The following is a 16,312-nucleotide window of genomic DNA, read 5'->3' as shown; positions in this document are numbered from 1 at the left end:
TTTATTCCTTGCCTAGATGATGGCCATAGCCTTCTCACTGGTTTCCCAGTCTTCCCTCTGCTTCTTCCACGTAGCAGCAAAAGCAATTGTGCTGTACAAAGACTCACTGATATTGCTATCCCAGGATTTCTTCCATTCCTGTCTCGTTATTTATGTGAACAACATTTACTGGTGCTTACAGCTATCAAAATGAAAAATGAACGTGTTTGAATGCAGCTTTCTGTTTTATGTTTAATAATACCGGTTTGTAGTGAAATTTTTCATCAATTGCATATTCACACATTAATAATGACATCTCCCAATTAAAAGATCATGCCACACCCCATCTTAAAATGCCTCAATGGTTCCTCTTTATACTCTGATTTCAAGGAAAGTTCTAGGTCCTTGCTTTGGTCTACAAATTCAGAATGATAAGGCACTTATTTATGTGGTCTCACCTGAGATTTCACAAGTGGTTCCCCCTGGCTGGCCTGCTTTTTCTTCTTCTGGACTCCTTTCCCTCCCACTTTGCTATTTTTGCCCTCCACAGAGACACTTGCACTGAGTATCTAGTCTAAGTTGTGCGCCCACCTTTATTTTTTCTTTACTCTCAGACTCTTGTCCTGACATCTTGGAACTATTTGTCTTGCAGATGTTTACTTTTATTGCTGTTGTTGTTGTTTACTGTTCAACTCCTCTACTTGAAGGTGGCTCCAAGAGAGCAGGGCTGTGTCTGTCTCAGTCACCAATGCACCTTGGAACTGTAGCACGGAGCCAAGCACACAGTAAACTCTCAAAAAACAATCTGGTGATTTTTGTTATTTCTGTGGTTTTCTTACACAACCATGCTTGTATAGCAGTGTTAAAGAGCTTTAACTGTAGGCTTAACCCCACTGTGAGGTTGAGGAAGTCTTAGTACCTAAGGAGATATGTGCCTACCAGATGAGGTCTTGCTACTTTAAGCTCAAGGTCTAGTGACTTTGAGATGAATTGCTAAGTGCTTGCAGTTTGTTGAGCTACAACTTCCATTCTACCCCTCTTCCATTCTGTCTTGTCTCCCTTCTCCCAGTCTCATCCCCTTCTTCCAGAGCCTGTTCCAAACTACTGGACTTCTGCCTCTGATATGGGTTCAAACTTAAGTTGTAGGCTAGGACTCGTGGTTTCTTTGCCTAAGGACCTACCAGCCCTTCTCCTGAAACTGGACTTGTTCCTGAGCTCATCTATGGCCTTGGCTAGGATGTGCCTCTGATCAGATAGATTGTCCTCCTCTCCTTGTTCTTCTACCCCACCCTACCTGTTCCACTGGCCCCACTGAAAATATTGCCAGTCTTTAGAGATGTCTGCCATGTGTCACCCAAGGTATGGATGACAGCCTAAACTGGACTCAAGTTCACCACTGTCATTTTGGATTCGGGGATTTGAACTGCTTGCTGCTCAGTTTCATTGGAGGCAACTCTAGGGAAGAGGCCTGGATCTGAATGTTGGTTTTGCCACTTATTGGTTGTATGACCTTAGGTAAGTAATTGACTCATTTGAGTCTCAGTTTTCTCATCTGTAATTTGGTGGTAAATAATATCTATATTGAAAAGTTGTTAGAATGAGAGATTGCCTCCGACAAGCACCTGATACAGAACCTAGCACAGAACAGGTGGTTTCTGTGTTCCTAGTTCCCTTTTCCATCCCACTAGCCCATGACGCAGGTTCTGGCCTATGTCCAAGGAATCACATGGGCTTTTTCAGGCTGTTCTCTTTCTCTAAATGTGAACTGAGCTGACTTTTTTTTTTTTAACTTTCTGAGTTTCTGTTTTCATTTGGCCTGTACATATCCTTTAAACAAAAGTGTTCTCTCTCTCTCTCTCTCTCTCTCTCTCTCTCTCTCTCTCTCTCAACTAACTCTGGTTCATACATCTAAGCCACTTTGATCTATTCCTTTCTAGCATAAGAGCCGTTTGTTCACCTTTGGAAGTGAACATGCCACAGTTTCTTTTTTCAAAGAATCCTATAGACAGAGAAGATGTTGGCCTGATTTCCCCAAAGATGGGTATAGGGTGGACATTAGTCATTACATTCACATGAGAAGGTTATTCTTAAAATTGGAAACATTTTTTAGATGAATTCTAAAGCTATAATGGCTTTATTCTCCAAATGAAATGCAAACAATGGCTGTTCGTGATAAGAAACTTCTTTGAGATGACTTTTAAAATACACGATGCATTTTTTTTTTCCAAAATACAATTGGAATTGCATGACCACAGAACTTCTCTGGAAGGCATAAAGCTGATCTCTGGAGCTCAGACACCTTGGTATGCATAATTTGAAGAATTACTGGGATTCCATATGTTTCTTCATTCCTCCTAGACAGTGTTGATGTTTAGAGACTTTTTCTTAGTTTGCTCTTTGTTTAAACCAAAGCATGTTTGGTTTAATCAAAGAGGTTACATAAACTGTTCTTTAAAGAATTGGTACCATATTCAGAATGGGATGTTTGTGACACAGCAGATGGGCTTGTGATCCGACTCAATTGCCATTTTATCAAATTTAGAGTAAACTGAAGAAGATCCCTAGCAGCTAACCCAGCTCCTCAAACAACAGAAGCTTAAAATATGTTGGTAGAGAAAAAATGAATGCATAAACAACTCAGGGTTAGAACTTTATAAATTTAAATGAGTTCAGGATTATTTAATCTTAAAATGTCAGAACAAGTAAATTTTTGTTAGTTTCTTTTCTGGAGAAAAACCATCAGAGATCACAGTGGCTTCCATTCATTGAGAACCTCCTATAATGGGTGCTATCGCTTGCTTAACTCTCTCTTGCATTTGGGAAACTGTACCTGCCTCCAAAGTCAGTGAGACTACCCATATGGTGTTTACCAGCAACCAGGATAGAGTATGTACCCCAGACTAAGCTAGTGAGATGCTCCATCTCATTTGAAACTGTTCCTGGTATTAGCACTGACGTGTAGACATGTGGCCACATTAGGAGAAGTCAGGGAATTCTCTGGACTGACGATCACTTTAGGAGAAGTCAGGGAATTCTCTAGACTGACGATTAGATGATAGAACTCCTATAGTTTGGATCTCGATGTCCCTCAATGACCCAGTATTAAAGTTCCTAGCTGGGTGCTATTGGGAGGTCACGGAAACTTTCAGAGATGGGACCTAGTGGGAGGTCTTTCAGTCCTCAGGGGCATATCCTTGAAGAAGAACATGGGATGCTCTAGCACCATCTTCTTCTTTTTTGTTCCCTGTGGTGAGCAGTTTTGTCCCCACCCCACAAGTCTCCCACCAGTATGCATTGACTAAAGGCCCAAAAGCAACGGACCAATTGATAATGGACTGAAACATTCAAAACTATGAGCCAAAATAAACATTTCTTTTTATAAGTTGATTTAATATTTGTTACAGTAATGAGAGGCTGACCAACACAGAAATAGAGAAGTTTCTTTTTACATTGATACAGCTAAATTTAGAAGTGGTGGATCTGGGCTGTAGTGTGTAGGTAACAATGTAAACAACTGGCTTTCAGGAAAAAATGCATATGTATGTATATACATGTATATTTAAATTCATTTTAAATTCTGTTAGATGTATAACACATAGTTTTCAAATAATATTAATATAGTCAACTCTTTTTGTGTATTTCATCTAGTCCTTTGATTCTCATGGGAAATTTTCACTAATTTTTGCCCAATTCCTGGATCTATCGTCAACCTCTGGTCATAAGCGATAAAAATGTTGTTATATATAAAAATACTAATACAAGGATTAGTATTTTCATTTATTTTAATGATGAAAATGAAACAAAAAAGTTATATGTTAGAAATTTATACATTTGTCAATGCTATGAGCAACTTCTTTCTTGAGTAGGGTAATAGGTTTTGAATACTAAAATAGCATTTCCTTGACCTTTTTTTGTTATTTACAATGTTACTGTGGTTTAAATGTTTATGTCTCCCCAAAATTCAGATCTGGGTTATTGTCATTGGATATCCAAGGTTTGGAGGTCCACACTGAGATGGGGACAGAACTTCCTGACTCTCTCCTTCCTCTCCACCGTGTCTCCCTTCCTTTAGACCAGGGAAAATGTTCTTATCCAGGATGAAGGTGGAACATATAGAAAGATGTTTCTTACTAGATATTTTCCTAGTCTTTTGAGTGACATTGTGGTGTAGTGGTTAAATAGAATGAGTAAGAACTTGGGCTCTGAAGGTGGAATACCTTCATAATTCTGGTACATAATTCTTATTATAGCAGATACCATCTTTGTGTCAGTTATTTAACATTTTTTTTTACCCTAGTTTTATTTTTGGCTCAATAGGGATAATTTAAACACCTGCTATGGTGCCTGGTGCACAGATGTATAATAAGAATTTGTTGAGTTGAATTAAATTCAATTTTACTCTATTATAATTAAATGGGAAAACACATGTAAAGTACTTAGAACAATGTCTCACACCTGGTAAGAATGTACATAGCCTTTCTTATAATACTTTTCTTATTGCATTTCTGTTAGTCTAATGCGTAGGCTTTTGAGACTCAAATACCAGGAAGAGGCGAGCTGTGGTGAGGAGTGGGAATACAGTGAGAGCAAGAGGGCAATAGAATATATGGGGGTCAGGGAACATTTGATGTTTCAAAAATATCAACTCATCATATGTAATGGCTTCTTATCTGGTTTATCTAATCCTGGACTTTTCTTTCCCTAAGACATCTTGTATTCTAATTTCATACCGATTTATTTTCCTAAAATACCATGTCACTTCCTACTGAAAACATGCCTTTCATTGCACACAGAATAAAGCCCAAACTCCTCAAGTTGGCCTGACAAACCCCTAACTGTGCCTCCAAGCATCTCTCTCACTTTAAGTACAAATTTTCTACTTCTTGTCACATACAAAAACTTTCCATTCATCATGATTTTTCTTTTTTTTTTTCTTGTTCTTTTACCTAGAACTGACCACTCCACCCTCCACCCCGCCTTCTCCCTGAGGATTCCAAGAAAGTGGCAAATAGATACGGAAACCTGATCTTCTCATAGACCAGAGTGCTCTGACTTGGGCCTATCACTATCTGTAAGAGGTACCTTTTCCTAATTCTCATGAAGATGCCGTAGGGGTTGGTGGCAGTTCTGGTGAAGGAGGTCCACAAAGTTTCAACTGTATTTGTAATCTTTTCTTATCAGCAGTGAAGCAAATGTTGCATCTGGAAACACGGGGTGGCCTTAGAACTAGACACAGAAAATACTTTTTGCCAAGTCTTTGGGGAATCCAAGGCCTCTTGGAGGAAGTGACATTTTTCCTATCTTCTGAAGGGTATGGCTGGTAATACAAGATATCAGTGGAGGAGGAGAGAGGGTGCTGTAAGTGGAAGAAATAAAAAGGCGTATAGACAGCAAGGAAGGGTGAGGATGTGGGATTGGAGTAACTGTCCAGGTAAGCAGGAGTTGTTAGGGAAAGATGTAAAAAGATGGAGTCAGGGCTTTGGACCTGAGGGAAAAGAGAATCTTGGAGGTGTTGAAACAGGGGAGTGATGTAAGCATATTTGTGCTTTAGGAGGATCACTTCAGCTCCCACGCAGGGTGAAGAATTGATTGGGTGAAGTTTGGAGCTGGGGTGGAGGACACAGGAGCACACAGGACACAGGGAGACCAGTGAGAAGGCTGCTGGGGAGTCCACAGGAGAGATTATGGGGCCTGTCCTTCAGCGGTACCCATGGAGGGAGAGAGTAGGGAATACTTGGCAGAGAAGTATTTGTGAGGTTGAATGGACAGGATCGGACGTGGAGTTGGAGAAGCATTGAATTCACTGACTTTAATACCTGGTATGGATAGAGGGGGCAATTCTGAGGGAGAAAATTTGGGCAGGCTGCAAGTTGATGCATTTGATTTGATTATGTTAAATGAGAGGTTCCTGTGGAATTGCCACAAGGAGAGAGTGAGTCAGGACATAGGTATATGGTTCTAAGTTGTAGGAAGGAAGTCTGTGTTTTAGAATCCAGAAATTTATAGATTTCTGTATATTTGTATCTCCTTTTTCAGGGTTATCAAACAATTAATATCTCAGCAGGAAAACATGTCAATATTCACAGCGAGTGGGATAAAGAAAGAATATAAATGGCTATATGACAGCTCAGATAAGGTTTTCCTGGCAAACAAATTTGTGGAAAATTTATGAAAAAAATACTTTATGTCAGATTTTTCTGTTCTGTAAGTATGAACACAGGATTGTCCATCTGTACTATCTAATTTAATGCTTATATCAACCATATGAAGCATTATTACTTCTCTCTCTCTCTCTCTCTCTCTCTCTCTCTTATTCTCTTTTTTAACAGATAAGAAAACCCTGGCACAGAAAGGTTCAGGTGCTGAGATCTCATAATTAGTATTACAAACCAGTCAGTCTAAGGTAGAAGAAGGTTTCCAGAAGAAGGGATTACTATTAGAGTCAAATGTCATAGGCAGGCAAAATTGCCTCACTGGATTTGGCAAATAAAAAAAAATGCCCTTTTGGGAGGTAATTTCAGGAACAAGTGGAGTGGACACCAGTGCATGTGGGTTAAGGAGTGACTAGGAGGCAAGGAATGGAGCACCCTGTATAGACTCCTCTTCTGAGATTGTCCAGGAACAGAGTGGGTGGGGGAGAGAGAAAGAAACATAAAAAAAATAATATTTTTTTAGTGGTGCTGGGGATAGAACCCAGTGCTAGGCAAGTGCTCTGCCACTGAGCTATATCCCCAACCCAATGAAAGCATTTGTAAAGCATATTTAAAGTTGAAGAGAGAAAAGAGGAGACAGTCAGTAAAGTGGGTTCTCTCTAGAAGTACAGGTAAGTAGGATCCAGAGCAGAGGTGGAGGGACAGAGACCATAGTTGCTTCCTATTTGCTCAGAAGAAAGAAGGAAAAAAGAACAAAGGCAAGAGTCTAAGGATTGACAGCATGACCTGTTCTCTGTGAGTCATCTTCTGAGATTGGGAGGTGAGAGGGTGACAACTGAAGTGTGAAGAGACACAAGCACTGAGAAAGCTACTGCAGAGAACTAAAGACGCAGTGGATCAAGGAGTATAGAACTGGGTGCATGGAAAGGGTCTGGTTCAGTTTGGAGGTCTGGAATTTACGGCTCATCAGTCTTGGAGGTTTTGTGATTCTCTCCTGAGATTCTCAGCAGCTACAAATGCTGAAAGAACTGAGTATGTTAGAGTTGGGTTTTGCTAAGTCTTCATAACCATCTTGGATGCTGAGGTTCTTGGCACAATATCTAAATCCCAGAGATTCTCCTAGAATGAGCATTGTCCTAGATAGTGACCCTCCATCCTGATGCACATTGAAACCACATGGAGAACTTAACAACAACAACAACAACAACTGACGTCAGTGTTTTATCTTCTGTTTTGGTTGATCTGGACTATGGCTTGGACTTTGAGATTTTTTGAACTCCCCAGCTCCTCAGGTGATTCTTGAGGTCAGTCAAGGAGAAAATTTTTGTTCTTCTAATTTCCTATGTCCAAATAAAGTTCAGAAACGATATCAGCTAGAATAGGCTATGTTATAGGACAGTAACAAACTGCAGAATCTCAGTGTCTTAATACAATGAAAGTTTGTTTTCTGCTTATATAATGTCTACTGCCACTCATATGGGCAGCAGTCCTCCTTGTACTGCTTGGCATTCCTTAGTCACTGAGGGAGGCAGAGGAAGAGGAGCATGGGAAACTGAGTCATAGCTTTTCTATGCTTGTACCAGGAAGTAACACCCATCATCTCTGGTCATTTTTCGTTGGTCAACACCAGTTGCATGGCCACGACTAATTTCAAGGAAGAAGAAAAGGAAGCTGGATATCGATGAACATTAGTAATGACCACCACCTACACAGGGCCTTTATTGAAATACAAGTAGAGGGAAAGAACAGGCTTATATATTTACTTTCACACCCTTATATAGTACTTATTGCATGCCAGATATTATTTTAATGGGTTTCAAATAGGAGCTCATTTAATCCTTATAACAGCCCTATTAAGTAGCTGATTTTATGTTGATTTTTTTCAGAAGGGGAAATTGAGGTTTAATAACTTGTTCTAAGTCATGTAAGTAGCAGAGATGAGATTTAATTCCAGGCAGTCTAGGTCCAGAGTCAAAGTGCTGAGCTCCCATTTTGCTGAGCCTCTTTAGTTTTGCTTGCTCCCAGCTTAGATCCTGTATGGGGTGAGAGGAAAGTGTGGAGGTGGAAGTGTAAGTTTAAGTGCAGGACTTTGTGCATTCAAAGGTACAAAGCAATGCTTGTATATGGCACTGCTAGTGCTCTAGAAGGGAGGCATGAAGTGAGGTTTGGGGAGAAGGAAGTGGAATGGATTGATGCTGCTGTTTCTGAGACCAACCCTGGAGAGTGACTTCTGACCTTTTCCTTCTTCCCTTCCTTCCATTCCTCCACCAGTCATCCATTCAGCATCTGTCGATTGGATTGCACCCTGGCTCTGTACTGGATTTACTTAGAAAAAGAGAGCAGGGAAAAGGAGAAAAATCATTCCCTCAGAGAGTAGTGGTTGGGCCATTTGTACATAAGGGATCAAACATTAAATCAGATTTTCTGAAAATGGATGTATAATTATAGCTACTGTCAAATAATTTTGATCTAGGCAACTCATATGGGCAGCAGTTCTCCTTGTACTGCTTGGCATTCCTTAGTCACTGAGGCAGAGGAAGAGGAGCATGGGAAACTGAGTCATAGCTTTTCTATGCTTGTACCAGGAAGTAACACCCATCACCTCCAGTCATCTTTCATTGATCAGCACCAGTTGCGTGGCCACAACTAATTTCAAGGAAGAAGAAAAGGCAGGGGCATATTGGCAAACATTAGTATGTTCGCCATTACTCTATATTTTAAAATCCTCAAAGGAGGAGTGTTTGATAAAAAAATCATTCAGCAAATTGCAGATCATAAATTCCTAATATAAAAATTTTCTAAAGCTTCACTTTTCTATTGGTTTCTGTTAAAGGGGAACACACCTGCAGTTCAGCTCATTGCAGTTCATTCTGTTTTGTCTTCAGAGTCTAAAAATACTTCCAGGGATTGGAACTCTGGGTTTTCATAGAGTTAATATATTAACATACCACAAGACAGAAAAAAAAGGGCACATGATCTCACTTTAAAATGGATTGTTTTTGCAATAAAATAAACAAAAAGAAGCCCTCTATATGACATTGAGGCTTTTAAATTCCTCTCTCACCTGTTAAGTCCTGTGGTTTGGTCACAACATATGGAGTCTGTTTGCAAAACACTTTTTAAAATGCTGTATTGGCACCTCACTGCAATCTGCCAGCACAATCCTTAGGGTCAGGCAGTCCATACGGCTGCTGCTGTATTTTCCTTAACTCTGTTTTGATTGGGAGCTGTTGCAAGTTGTTTCCAGGAGCTTCTCCTTTCTTGTGCTTCAGGAGCTGTTCTAGCAATAGAGATGGCTGGATGTTGATGATTGTTGCCAAACTAATCCACTATTCAGGTTATTTTCTATTACTTACAAGGAGCTTTGGCTACAGGGTCAGAAGACCCGATTGTAGTCTCTAGCTGAGTGCTCCAGTGCACTGAGTCATCTAGGACAAAGCATTTCATCTTTCTGTGTCTCACTTTCTTTCTTTACAAAATGAAAAATTTAAACTGCAAGACTAAGAAAAGTGTGTCATCCAATAATTTGACACTTTATAACCACCAATTGCTTTTTTACAGATATTAAAATAATCAAAAAGTTTCAATGCTGGGCAGTTATTAAGGACAAAGAAGAAAGGACAAATGTCATTGTAATTAAATCTGTAGATGGAAATAAAGGAGGATGTTCTACCAGTAATTGTGTGACTGTGTCTTAATGGAGTCCACAAGAGTTTCCTCTTTGGGAAGTGTGAGCTAATACACCCACAGAGCAATGATTAGGAACAGGGATATTTATACTAGATGGGAAATGCTGGGAAGCTGGGATTTTAAATCAATACCCAGAGGCGAGATGTGGGCAGCTGATGATGTGCAAAAGAACATATAGATTTGAAATATTCTCTGTTAATGATGATGATAGAATTATCATACCATGCTAGAAATCTAGGGTAGCAATCTGTGAGAAAAAATACACATGTATATTTTAAAAATATAAGCCTGTCTGTTCACTATCTCAGTCAGTGAATGGTTGATTAGTCTAGGATATTTTACACAGGTCGTTTAAGACCCACTAGAGGGAAAAATTCAACTGTGTGGTTTAGGCTGGGGTGGATGTGTGGGTTTTGAGTTTCCCTACGGCTGTTGCACACCCTACCAAACTGCAGTGAGGGAGATGTAACCTCTTTCCTGAGGCAAGCTAAACATAGCGGATCCAAACTGTGACTGAGTTCTTGTTATTTAACTGAAAACATCCCGACGTATTTAAAAGACATTCTAGCTGTAGGGGGATTCACTCACCTTCCCTGCATCGCTTCAGGAGAAAACTAGAATAGTCTAGTATTATTACATCTAGTGTCTCTCTCTCTCTCTCTCTCTCCATATATATATATATATATATATATATATATATATATATATATATATATATATATATATATATATATTCTCCCCCTCCCCCCCAAGGATCTTAGGAGAACAAACCACTTTTTGCTTCGTGTCAACCTTCTGGTTTGCTCAGATGCCCAACATCTGGCTGGGCAGGTGGAAATTTCAGAGAGGAGAGGGAAAAAACGACCCTAAGTTAAAGTCTGGTTGTGCATTTAACTGTTTCGCCATCTCTGGACCACTGGCGCTGGTCCTTACCCAGCGTGCTCTGGAGAGGGAGGGAGGAGTAAAGGAGGAAGGTGGGCCCACGCAAGGTGGGGAGGAAGATGGTAAAAGGGTGAGTTACAAAGTCCCCCCAAGGCAGGTGTCTTAGATGTTACCCCAACCACAACCCAGGAAATGCCTTCTGCTTCTGGCAACCTGACCAAGATCACTTCGCGCTAATATTTTGAACCCAGCAAAAGTGGACGCATCTATCCAATTAACCTTTCGTTTTTGGCACCCAAGACTTTGCTGTCACAAAGCACTGATTCCACTCCAGCGCACTTTGTGTCCAGGGTCCACTTATTGACCCTGCCTATACAGTCCACAGGTCCAGGTGGAGACACCCGAGGGGAAGTCTTGCTGGGCTTCTCAAACTTGAGCGTGTAACATGTTTACTAGAAGGCTCCTTAACAACAGTTGGTTAAACTCCATTCCCAGAGTTCCTTGCTGCCTAGCTCTGGGATGAAGCTCCAAACTTTTCATTTTTTAACAAGTTCTTAAGTGATACTGATGTTGCCAGTATGGACCGGACCGCTTTGAGGACCAATGCTTAGCTAAAAGAAGGTGCCACGGCTTGCGATCCCACTTTCTTTCCATTTCTCCCCATTCTATTCGCATTTATGCAATTTTCTCTTCTCCGTGGCAATCCCTGGCTTTTGGATCGCTTTACCCTTTCCACTGATTCTGAACCTGTATGATGGTGGTGGCGGCGGTGGTGAAAGGGGGTTGCCCCTGCCCTAGTCTTGCGCAGCTTCGTCTTCACAGCCTTCACTGATTTCCCACACAAATGCCACCTGTCCCACTGTCTCGCTTGGTGGGGATTATCCACACTCTTCCTTTACTCCTTGCGTCAAATGATATCCCTTTCTGCAACTTTGCCGCGGCGATAAGGCTTGCTGCTCGCCTCTGGCGCTCAGCAGCCTTCGGGGAAGGTCCCCTGTGAGGATCCTTGCTCTTTAGTATGCCAGACCTAGCCTAGGGCAGAGGGACCTTCCGGGTGCCAGCTCTGCCCTGGGACTCAATCTGGCTCCAGTTCGGGGCTGCGGGGTAGACCGGGTGCAGAAAGCTCCTCTGTCTAGGCTTCAGGCGCTGAAGCCCGGAGGGGGGCGGTAGCAGCGTCAGGTGGCTGCTCTGCGTCCCCGCGCACCGCCCAGTCAGATCCTACTCCGCGCTCAGCCTAGGCTGGTAAGGGAGTCCATCGGTACCTCTGCCGCTGGAGCCACGTTCGTGGGAGCTGCGGTGGCTTAGGATACCGACCGGAGAATGAGATGTGACCCCTCCAAGTTCTCATTGCCCTCCCTGGCGCTCTCTTCTTCCACTTTAAAGCGTTTATTGGACAGCGGGCGCTAGCCTCGATCTTCGAAGAGAGGAGCGGCGACTAGGCGCACAGCCCAACAGAAGTTGGGCAGCGCAGGGCAGCTGTGATCCAGCTGCCCGAGCGGGGTGGGTTAGGAGACCCGGAGAGACAGGCGCAGTAAGGGTTCTCTATCTGGGCTAAGAAGGGGCTTGAATTTGTTCTTTCTCTCCCCTGGCCCCGGGGCGCGGGGCAGTGGGAGAAATGCTGAGCCCGCGCCCAGGCGATCGCCGCCGCGGCAGCAGCCTCAGCAGCAGCCTCAGCATCAGCACCGGCGGGACAGCGACAGCGGGGGCGGCGCAGGCGCACTGTGCCCGGCGGAGCCTGCAGTTCCCGAGCCCCGTGTGCGGCACCGCCACAGTCTGGGCAGCGGCGGTCGGGGGAGCGCTACTACCATGAACTGCCTGGTCCTCCTCCCCAGAGCTGCTCATCCGGGTCGGGCTGGAGACGCAGTCAGGGGACCCCGCCGCCGCCGCCGCGCCCCCTCTTCTTTCGGATCCATCTCCTCCACCTTTTCCTCCTCTTCCTCCACCTTCTCTTCCTGCTTCCCCCCCTCCCCCGCCGCGGATCCTGGCCGCCGCTCTCCAGACCCAGGATGCCGGGGGGCAAGAGAGGGCTGGTGGCACCGCAGAACACATTTTTGGAGAACATCGTCAGGCGCTCCAGTGGTAAGGAGAGTTGCAGTTCAGAACACCCCCACTTCCATCCCACCCACGCGCGCCCCCCGTCCCATCCCTCTCTTAAGGGGGGAGGGGGATGCAGGGAGTCTTTCCTGGTGGTTTCAGTTACTAGTCGGACCCGATTTTGGTGGGCGCGGGGTGGGAGTGAGGTGACTGAAGAAAGTTAGTTGATCTCCTTCCTGGGAGCCATACTCCCCCGCCTCCCACCTGTCCAGAGCCCCAGCAAGGGAAGGGGGTGGGGTGGGTAGAGTATAGGTACATCCGGAGAATAGAAGTGAAATTTCGCTTTAATGAAGGTTGTCTTTCTGTTTATCCTCTTCTCATATTTATTCCCAAGTAGCCTGCAGAAACTGACCACATTTTTAAGAGTTAATCTCTGAGGAAGGATTTCCTTTGAATTGGGAATGGCTGCGAAAGGAAAGTGGCTACTTAATCAGATTTAAGTCTCTGGAAGGGCTTTGGGTCACAATTGGCACAGCTGAAAGATATCCTGTGTTAGGGAGAGTAGTTGCAGTTTAACCTAAAAAAAGAGTGCTTGAAAAATGGGAAGGAATTACTAGGGTCAAATCTGTGTTTAAAGTTTCTTTCTTTCTCCTTTTTTTTTATTCTTTTCATTGTGCATTGATCTATATGATACATTTCATTTGGCTTAAGCAGAGAAATGTAGACGTGAAGCAGTAGCTCCTGTGCTTGAAATGCAGTTGGAGAAGAGATTTTTAAAAATGCCATCCTACCTGGCTACTGATATGAAGGTTTTGTCTTAAAGTGTCTTTAAAATATCACTTAGGAATGTACTTCCTACAAGATAGTCTGGATAGGAATAGCTGTATAGTTCACGTTTCAGACCCTATTATAAACTTTGCATTTTTACTAAAATCTGTATCTTCTACTTGTTTTTAATTCCTTTATATAATTTTAACCATATAAGCAACATATATGGAGTATTCTGTAAAGTTTTTCCTTCAGAGGCCTGTTATTTTATTTGAAGACCCCTTGCTAGGAGAAAAAGGAGAAAGACAGTTCTGCATATGGAGTACAGTAGACCTTGGAACAAAGCAGTGGAAATACTCTATGCAGTTCTGTAATTCCTTGTTTATTCATTCACTCATTGAAACAATATGTATTTGGGTGCCTTATACAATCAACACTCTTTGAGTCCTTTGGAAAAAAAAGTGATTGAGACACTTCTCCTGTTTTCAAGAAGCTCCTGCCTAGTGGGCAAGTCAGAGGCACACTTAAATGATAATAAGTAATTAAATGCAATGATGTTTTTTCTGACTTCGTAGATTATACTGATTCTTAGATTAGAATCTCCTCTAATACTAGGCTTGCAAATATTTCCTCTGTTTTAGGGACTATCTGTCTCATAAGGTTTCCCTTAAATCTCTGACTGGTATTTAATCTGAGGTTTGTGACTTTATTTCTTCCACTTTGGTCAATGCTCAGTGTTATAGAAGTCTAGAGAGGCTGTCTTAAAATTGGGTTGAAAAAATAAACTAATATAACCTAGTCTTGTATACATTTTAATACCTATAATATTTTTAGCATTCCAGTGTGATTTCATATGAATTTTCAATTTTTACAGTGTAAAATGTAAATTTATACTGGCATGTAATTTCTAAACTTGTACATTACTTACTTGTGCTAATACTATACATAGATTTAGAATATGAAGGAATGTTACTGTTAAAATAACCAGTCATTGGGGGGATTTAAAGGTTATTGGAATCAGTTGCTTAAGACGTATGAGTATTATTTCAGCTTTCTCATCCTCTTGGTTATTTCAACTCCACATAATTTGGTCTGTGAGAGGACTTTCCAGAGAAGGCCTTAGGAAACAAAACTCAGACTCTGTAATTCTGCTTGGTAGAGAGAATGAAGATGAAAATTCCTTGATTGAAGTTTACTAATATAATATCTTGGGTTGAAACTTCTTATACAGTCTGGTATTATGAGCCAGTTTTTATAATGTTTTGCTTTTAAATATAGCATGAAATTAAGGTTTACCTTATATGGTCCAGAAATATCTGCTTCAATTGCCTCCATTTTACGTCTACCAGCCAACTAGATGAATATTTTATCTTTTCTATGCTTCATGCTCATAATTGTTTTGGCGGTTTAATGTTTCTTTACATGGATAATACTAAGTGTGAGTGTAAATTTATCTGTTTTGGCATTTTAAAATCCCACCTCTAATTGCCTATGGTTAACTTTGAATAGCTACTTGAAACTCCTAGCTTCATTTGAAATGTGTTTGAAACGTGAATGTATGTGCACACCTATATTTAATAAGTGCTGAAAAGTCTCCATACTTCTTTCACAGGAATTCTTCAGAAATACAGAATTACAGTACTAGTCCACACATTCATGTTGGAGTATCCCATAGTTGTCATTTCTATATGATATGACAGATAAATTGAAATATTTATTTTATGAGATTGTTTAATTGAGATTAACAGAACACTTCTTCAGGGTTCTGATAGATGGATCAGGTTTTGTTTTCCACAATGAAGATTTTGTTAGGCCATAACTTAACAACATTGAAGGTGACATTTTGGCAGAGCTTTGGTGACAAAGGAAAGTAAAAGAGCCAGTTCCCAATCTGTTTAAGAATTGAGCAGAGACTTGTACTGTATATTGACCTGTACCCCCATGAAAGGCTTTTTTAATTTTTCCTGGTACAATGTCCTTTTCTTCTTATGAAAAGATCAGATCTTGTAGTGAGAGTCAGATAAACATAGAAAAAATAACACACACACACACACACACACACACACACAACATAGAAACATATAGATAAACAGGCATCCACCCAGACACAGAGACAAGACACACAGGAAGCAAACTAACTCCTGCTTTTTCACATACACAAAGGGAAAGAGAGAGAGGAGAGAGAGGAGAGAGAGGAGAGAGAGAGAGAGAGAGAGAGAGAGAGAGAGAGAGAGAGAGAGAGAGAGAGAGAGAGAGAGAACACATCAGGCATTTATTTTTGCCCATGGGTAGCTAATGAACAGAAATCTCAGTCAGTTAGAAATCCATCAGAGAACTTTTTGATGATGCAGAACAAAGGAGCCAGAAGTATGGCATATTTGAGTATAGCTTTTAAACCTTAGAATTTCCCAATAAAGTTTCAAACTCCTCTGCTGCAATTTCCCAGGAAAACTGTAGTATTGCCTTCCCTTAAGTAGCAACTATTGCCTATTTGCTGTTATTTTACACCTCTTGAGATTGGATTTTTATTTTCTTTATTTAGTGGACTCTGTTACAGAAAAGGATTGCAAGTTGTTACTGTTGATTCAAAGTCTATAAAATAAAATAATGAGAGCCACTGAGTAGGATGGATATCCACACACACACATGCTTTGTAGCCAAATCTCAAAATAAGACCAGTAGAGAATTCCTCTCTTTAGTTTTAAGATTCAAGACAAGTTAAGATCATTTGTAGACAAATAAAAGAAATTATAATAATTCTTTACATGTGATTCTAGCAAATTAGAGCACATTCTTACTTCAGAAGT

At 41.4% G+C, this 16,312-nt stretch overlaps 1 protein-coding gene across 1 annotated transcript in view; it reads left to right on the top strand.

Moving 5' to 3' along the window:
* Positions 1–11,893: 11,893 nt before the first annotated feature.
* The window catches only part of Kcnh5 (potassium voltage-gated channel subfamily H member 5), a 293,603-nt gene continuing 289,184 nt past the window's right edge, over positions 11,894–16,312 (top strand). The window contains exon 1 of the mRNA XM_078050022.1: positions 11,894–12,782. Within this exon, the coding sequence (XP_077906148.1) occupies positions 12,710–12,782 (73 nt within the window). The 5' untranslated portion in view covers positions 11,894–12,709. The remainder of the gene's footprint in view (positions 12,783–16,312) is intronic.

This window comes from Ictidomys tridecemlineatus, chromosome 5, assembly GCF_052094955.1.
Source record: "Ictidomys tridecemlineatus isolate mIctTri1 chromosome 5, mIctTri1.hap1, whole genome shotgun sequence".
Lineage (NCBI taxonomy): Eukaryota > Metazoa > Chordata > Mammalia > Rodentia > Sciuridae > Ictidomys > Ictidomys tridecemlineatus.
This window is presented reverse-complemented; position numbering and strand designations above follow the sequence as displayed.